The 7764-nt window shown below is 35.8% G+C and overlaps 1 protein-coding gene across 1 annotated transcript; it reads right to left on the bottom strand.

Moving 5' to 3' along the window:
• Positions 1–3471: 3471 nt before the first annotated feature.
• On the bottom strand, positions 3472–5702 carry LOC127097017 (protein NUCLEAR FUSION DEFECTIVE 4). Its single transcript, XM_051035535.1, has one exon. It carries the CDS (start codon positions 5643–5645, stop codon positions 3948–3950), a length of 1698 nt encoding a protein of 565 aa, XP_050891492.1. The 5' UTR covers positions 5646–5702; the 3' UTR covers positions 3472–3947.
• Positions 5703–7764: the final 2062 nt, after the last annotated feature.

Genomic DNA, 7764 nt, shown 5'->3' with positions numbered 1-7764 from the left:
ACAAGCTGAAGTCAATGTTGTTGATGAGGAAGAAAAAGGAGTCGACTTATTGGTTGATTCAATGGTGAATGATGAAGAAGAAGAGGATCCATTACTAGCTAGTCATATATATTGTCCACCTCAACACATGACAAGTTTGAATTTGGATGCAGATGAACCTTCGTCAGATATATTTTACAATCCTTATGTGCAAATTCAAGGATCATTGAAAGAAGGAGACACATTTCGCATAAAAGAAGACTGTGAAAAGCCATTAAAAAGTATCACATGAAATTATCAACTAATTACAGGGTTGATCTAACTAATACAACAAGGTATAAGATTTATTGTCGAAATGAGCTCTGCCTTTTTCGATTGTCAGTTTTTTTACCAGAAGAGGAATGATTCTTGGGAGATGGTTTCATGGGTCCAGTTCACACATGCATGCTCACAAACCCAATGCAAGACCATCGCAAACTCAACTCTCAGTTAATATGCGATGAAATTTTATCTTTCATTAGAGATAATCCGTCATTGAATGTGAGTACAATAATCTCGCATATTTTAACACAATACAACTATACTCCATCATACAGGAAGGCTTGGATAACTAGGACAAAGGCGGTTGAAAAAGTGTATGGCAATTGGGAGGAGTCTTACAAACAACTTCCAAAATACTTGGTGGATCTTAAACAGTATGCTCCATGGACTATTGTCAATTTGGAAACGTCGGTGTATACCCCAGACGGGACTTGTGCTATTGGAAATGGAATATTCCACCGACTCTTATGGGCGTATCAACCATGCATCAAAGGTTTTACTTTCTGTAAACCTATTATACAAATTAATGATACATGGTTGTATGAGAAATATAAAGGAACACTTCTGATGAGTGAAAAGATTCGGTTGTGGGCTGAAAGGACGTGGGTAGGAAAAAGATAATGATGACTCTGACGTCACCAGACAAGTTGGAGAAACTGAAGAGTTTTGCTAACCTTGGGACACTTGGCATAATGTCAGAGTTATTAAGGCGTCGAAACAAGGTCTCAAAAAATTTCTTTTTCTCACAAGTGTCGAAAACAACATTTTTGGGGGGCAATTTGTTAGCTCATATTTTCGACGCCCATTAAGAATTACCAAAATTGGAAATCATATGTACAACTGCTTTTCGACCAGGAAGTAGTATTCGACCAGCTGGGGTTGATTCGACTAGACAAGGTTGATGAGGATCAACATATAGTTGAGACTCCAGAAGAATCTCTTGAAAAAAAATGGTTGAAAAGGGTTTTCGACCAAAGATTCAAAATTTAAATAAGGGAGAGAACTTCACCCTTCTCAGAAACCGTTGAGAGTACACGTGGAGCATAGTAGATAATTTCATACATGCAAGGCACCATGTGTCTCGACATGATTGAACAACCATAAAAAACGGTTATCTCGATCCAGTACAAATATAGGGTCTTAGTATTAGAAAAGTGTGTGTCAAAGTATGTACAAAAACCTGTAAATTTACCAAGTACTCGTGTGAAGAAGAATCGTAAATCACAGAATGTACGTTTGTTTACACCATTGTTAGTTACTTCAAAGCAATATAAAAAAAAACTTTACTTTTGTTACCAGAAACACCTTTCTTTATTGCTTCATTTCAAACACTCTTCTTTTCTTCGTCATTTACAATCCTTTATAATTTCCTTGCTTTCAGCATTTACTTTTGTCAATTGTTTATCATTACAAGTCCTTTACATCTCATTCATACCATCCCTTTTTATTCAATTTCTAACTCTAATTTTGCGCTTATTATTGGAGTGTTCTTTATTACCAAAACTCATTTTCAAAACAATTAGCACATGTCCTAGGATCAATCTGATCGATCATGTGAGTAACCAAATTTAGAAATTTGGAAGATCAGCGGTTGTTTACCTATTTTCAAGGTAAATAGCCTGATGACGGTTCCACATTTCAGTATGAAAGTTTTAGTTTATCCTCAACATATAAAAATACTTGAATCGTAGGACCTCGTCATCTACCCAAGAATAATCCTCGACATTAGGAGTTAGTACTAAAGTTGATAATAACACCTTCTCCACCATGTCTTATTTACTATTCAAATACAAAAATGGATATCGTAAGTCAAACATCTTCAACATACCTCCAGCCACCATCTAACTTCATCCTTAATAACCTTAAGCTTAAGTGTATGTTTTAAGCTCCTAGAAACACTCTAGGACGAACGATCATCCATAATATTTTTTACAACAATGGGGATAGTCATGTTGGTTTTTCCAAATGTAAATCCTACCTAAACGTGTACCATATCTATATGAGTGGGATAAGACTCCATATCAGTAGGATTTACCACCAACGGTTTAGTGCTAGAACTTACATCATTAGATTTCACATCACTAAGGTTTGAAATAGAAATACCTAAGTCTTGGTTTCATGGGTTCTTCATGTTCAAGCATGAATAAAAATGAGAAAAAGAAAACAAAGGAAGAAAAAAGAAAATATCTCGTGTCTTAATGAAAATGTAAGAATAACTCAAGTGATAATGCATGTTAGTCTGATCAAAGCAGTCAAAATCATATAACTCTCAACAATAAGGAAAATCCACTAACAAAGCTCTCTCTCTCTCTCTCTCTCTATATATATATATATATATATATATATATATATATATATGTGTGTGTGTGTGTGTGTGTGTGTGTGTGTGTGTAAATGTGCGCGCGTGCGCACATGTTATATGAAGAAGTCGAAAAATGAAATGAATCTCAAGCATATATATATATATATATATATATATATATATATGTGTGTGTGTGTGTGTGTGTGTGTGTGTGTGTGTGTGTGTGTGAATGTGCGCGCGTGTGCGCGCGCACGTGTGTGCGTGCGCACATGTGATATGAAGAAGTCGAAAAATGAAATGAATCTCAAGTTATCGCTTTATTGAAACAACCAGCACCGAGTTCAACAATTGTGATTTGTCATAAGGCCAAAATCCACATCCAACAATTCTGATGGATTCTCAAAGCAATAATTGCACTTGAGTTCACTCAAGTTGGATAGACGTATCACATTCATCCCATACGCGTGTGGGAGCACGTCAAAGCCATCACCATCGCAATGAATCGTATGCACGAAGTGCATTAAATGTGCATATTTCTCGATACAAGTACTCTCACTGAGGGCCACCATGAAGTTCCTTCTCCCTAAGGCACACTCTTAATGACTAGTTTCCTTAGTGGTCCAGATTCCTAGGTCGTCCTTACTAGTTTCTGCATCAATAATATTTGCTTCAAAGTTGATAGTAAGGACTTATGTGCAATTGTTTCCGGCTAGCCAATGACGACCGACCCAATTCATAAGTTCAATCCAGTATGGATACACCAATCACCGACACAAAGGTAGATCCTCATCCCTAGGCACCGCACACGACCACAACACTCTTCCCATTAAGACAGGTGATCTTCATCTAACTGCACATCATGCCAGACATGCCAAATACAATTATAATTGTCTCCTTTATATATAGGTGGCCCTTGAGTCACACGCAAATACATTTTCACTCATATTTTTAAAATCTCACCTCATTCACACACTGACTTAGACGTCGAAATACTAATTTTTACCAATAACTCTTTGATCATCGAAGAATCATAACCATCACACCAAAAATCTCACCATGATTATTGTCATCAATCTAGAATCTATTTTCTATTTCAGTATAAAATAAAATGAAGTTCATAATATCAATAATACAATGCAATTGGAAAAAAAAACAATTAAGTTACATTGAAAATTATAAAAGACTCTGCCTTTTAAAGATAAATTTTACTCTTCAAATGTAATAGTTACTATTGTAGACTATATAGAGGAATTGCTACTTATTAGTTTCTCATATATCCACCCATACACAATTTTCCAATTCTGAAGTATTACCTGCCAATTTTTTACCAAAGATGTCTATCTATCTATCCATCATTTGAGGCAGGTCCAACCTTGTTCTGAGTCACAACCAATTCATTATTTCTAGCTTCCTCTCTGAACTTCTTGTATATGTCACCTTTATAGAACTCTCTAGTCCTTAAAACTAAAGTTAGAGACACAAGTGCCCCAAAGAGGCTAACAGCAGTGATTATAATGAAAGCCAATTTGTAGCACTCACTTCCATTGCAATTCAACTCCTCCCCTTGCTTCCTCTTTAGTCCTAATGCTGCCATTTGCTTTGTGGCTTCCTTGTCATACAGATAACCAGCAACCCTCACACTTAACAAGTATGACCCTATTGGACTTGCTATTGACCCAACATTGTACAATGTTGAGTAATATTTAAGACCAAATAGCTCAGATATGATTGAAAATAGTACTGGCCAGTTTGCTCCAAAGCAGAAACCAATAATAATGGAAGCTACATAGAGACCATTTGGAACATCAAATGCAATTAGAAGGTGACCAAAACAAGATAATATAAGGATTGATGTGAGCATGAGAGGTCTAGGGAGTTTTAACTTTGTTATGATAAGTTCTGAGATAACTCCTTGTGTAACTTTACCTAGATAGATCCAAATAGCCATTAGTGAAACAAATGTGGTTATACTATGTGCTGGATAACCTAAAGATAATCCAATCTGACTCAAGTTATTTACCACAGTAAGAGTTCCACCAAGTCCACAAATTGTGGCTACAAAAAGAGTCATCATGTCAAGGCTGAAAATGGCTTCAAGTATTGTATGATCTTCACCTCTACGAATGTTTTGATTTTGAGTACTCTCTCCGCTAGCATTATCAGTCTGCGTGATTATATTCAAAGGCTTAGGAGTATTGATGTTCTCTTTTTTGCTCTTCCAAATCCTTTTTTCTTCCATGATAACAACAACAAGAGGAAGGATAAGCAAGAGAAGCATGACGGTGGTAGTGACATAGTACTCACTCTTAGTAAAGTTGAAACACTTTTGCACTATGATCATTATCATGAGGAATCCTGCAAGGATCAAAGTCATGTAAAGGAAATTATAAAAAGCCTTGGAATCATTTGGTTGTTCAACTCTTTTGTGGTGTTTAATAACTGGCATAAAAACAAAAGTTACAGCAGTTGGTAGCCAAGCCATAAGCAAAATTAAAGATTTAGAGTCATCTCCATAGAAGGCATAGTATAGCTGAGTGATGATAGCTCCACTCAAACCAAGATAGCCACTCAAAAGGCCTATGACAACACCTCTGCTACCAGGGAAGTTCTTTACACTTGTGACTAAAGCACCAGTGTTGGTTGAACAATGAGAATTGGCTCCAATGAATATGTATAAGCACATATTCCATACTGCTGGTTTGGGGATTTTTCTTGTGACAGCAAGCCAAATCATGAAATAGCCAAAGAAGTTTAGAACACCACCAATTGATAAGACAACCCAAGGGGGTGTGACTTCATTGAGAAGGCCAGAAAGAATGCCTATGTTAGAGCCCAAGTCCTTGAAGAAGCTTAAAAGAGTAAGAGTGGATTGGTCATATCCCAAAACAGACTTTATTTCTCTTGAGTAAAGACCAAACATGTAGCTTGCTCCCGACACAGACATGATCATAAATGATGAAAACACCATAAACCACCTTCCTGTTAGGACTTGCAGGGTGAAGCCTTTCGTGTCTTCCCAGCCATGCTTACCTGAAAAGGCCATTTTCTCTCACTCTTGCTTCTCACTAGATAGCTTAGCAGTAACATTGTTTTTCTCACGAGCTATAAATACAGACAAAGATGACGATTTCTCTCATCAAGTTGGATACTTTTTTATTGCACCTCTCATTAAAATTTGGATTGGGACTCTTTTTACCACAAACCTTACTTCTCGCATTAAAAAAAAAATCATCTATCCTCCTTTAAATTTACATATACCAACAAATATTTTTAGTAATATAAAAAAACTGTAAATAAATATTAGCTATAGATTTTGACTGTTGTTACCGGAAAGCTCATCGAAAATTAATGTATATTTTAAAATAAAATTAAGTTTCAGTGTCATTTTAATAGACCTTAAAGAAGATGAGTATAATTTTCTCATAATTATTAAAATTTTCAAAATACTATAATAATATAAGTTATATTATAATAATTAATTTAAATCCTCCACAATACTCATAACTTTTCTTCCAATATGTTTTTTAATTCCTATAAATTAGAGGAATTTTGTATTATAAATAAAATTGAACCTTTAAAATTTTCTTCACCCAAATCTTTTAATTATTTTCATTCAACTATTTTTTTTCTTCAAAACAATCTCCTTTATTTTCCTCCAAACAATCAAACAAACCTTAAAATGTGTCTTAACAATAATTTCACATGAGATAACAACATAGTTATAAATAAGTGGTGAGTAGTCGTTAGTTTAAGAGTTAGTTTTGAAGATGTGTTGGTCTCATCAATAATATTTAGAAGTCAAAAGAAAATTTATGATGAAATCTTTTAAAATAAAATAGAATATACATGGCTTATTAAAAAAAATGGTTGTTTAGTCTTGGAATCAGAAATAGATGCGGTTAAAGAACTGATGATTTTTTACAAGTGGTGCTGATCTCTGGTACGGTGGTGCGGGTGGAATTAAATTGTTAGTACTCCAACGTTTAAATCAGTTCAAGATTCAAGATAGGTATAGCGAAAAGTGGAGAGTGTACATTGTTTTTCGTGTGAACTGGCTTTATACCTTGGATCAGGTGGGGTGGATTTGAGGTGAATTAGACCTCAACTATTTGGACCTTTGGCCGGCCCAGAACTGTTGTCCCCAAGGCTTTGTCAAGCGCTGAGGGAGCCGGGGGAACCTTTAGTGATATTGACCGACCTCCAAGAATGTTGTTTGATTGTGAGAGAGAGGACTAAAACGTTTGAATGCAACCGTTGTGTGAACGATAACAACATAGGAAAAGACTTTAAATGAAGTTAAATTGAGATAAATAATAAGGTAAAATGCAATAAATGACATTAAACAAAGCAAAAGTAAAAGTACATGTTATGTTTAAGGAAACAAAAGACTAACAAAAAGACAACACGCAAACACATGCATGTTTCTTGCTCAACTATTTCACTATTTGACTCAGATACTCTAGTGGTATGGAAAATATGTAGGAAATTTTGCGGCATTTGATCTCATGTATGAGTCTGCTATTTATTCTATTTACAAGTAACCGTCGACGACGGTTATGACCTCTAAGGAACTGATGCATTCACTCCATATTCAATCTTCAAGCTCCCACTAGCGTGTTTACATGTCATCCACGACTCTATCTATTTAAAATCCATGTTGAATTGTAACTTCTGCCAACTTCCTCATGAACCCCTAATAGTAATTACTCAACATGTTATCGATGTTGCCTACCAAAGACTCTGGACCTGTAACTTTACTAAGTCTTTCAACCTTACGTGGTTCAGTCGACTGGTCTTCTTTTTGAACTAAAGGCCCTTGTCGACTTCCCTTCTCGAGATTCTGGACATCTTCCCAAGTGATCCTGGTCTTGGGGATTTATCCCTGAGATTCCTCCAAACAACATTTCCCTGTGTCGACAGCTTGGTCGATCCTTTGTTATTAGTTTGTCGACGCTTCATCATTAATGCTCTTTACAACTCCATTAATGCTTACCTACAACAAACGTCTTTTCATTGACATTATTTGTTGACTTTCTATTAGCTAAAAAATCCAAGTGTAACATATGCCCCCCCCCCTCCAAAATGTCATTGTCAACCCATATATGAAGGGAGAACAGTGGCATTTTTTGGGACCACTCTGTCACGGTTCATCTTTGTACACG

Source organism: Lathyrus oleraceus, chromosome 6 (genome assembly GCF_024323335.1).
Source record: "Lathyrus oleraceus cultivar Zhongwan6 chromosome 6, CAAS_Psat_ZW6_1.0, whole genome shotgun sequence".
In the NCBI taxonomy this organism is placed as follows: Eukaryota; Viridiplantae; Streptophyta; class Magnoliopsida; order Fabales; family Fabaceae; genus Lathyrus; species Lathyrus oleraceus.
The sequence above is the reverse complement of the archived record's forward strand: the minus strand, read 5'-3'. Positions and strand labels throughout refer to the sequence as shown.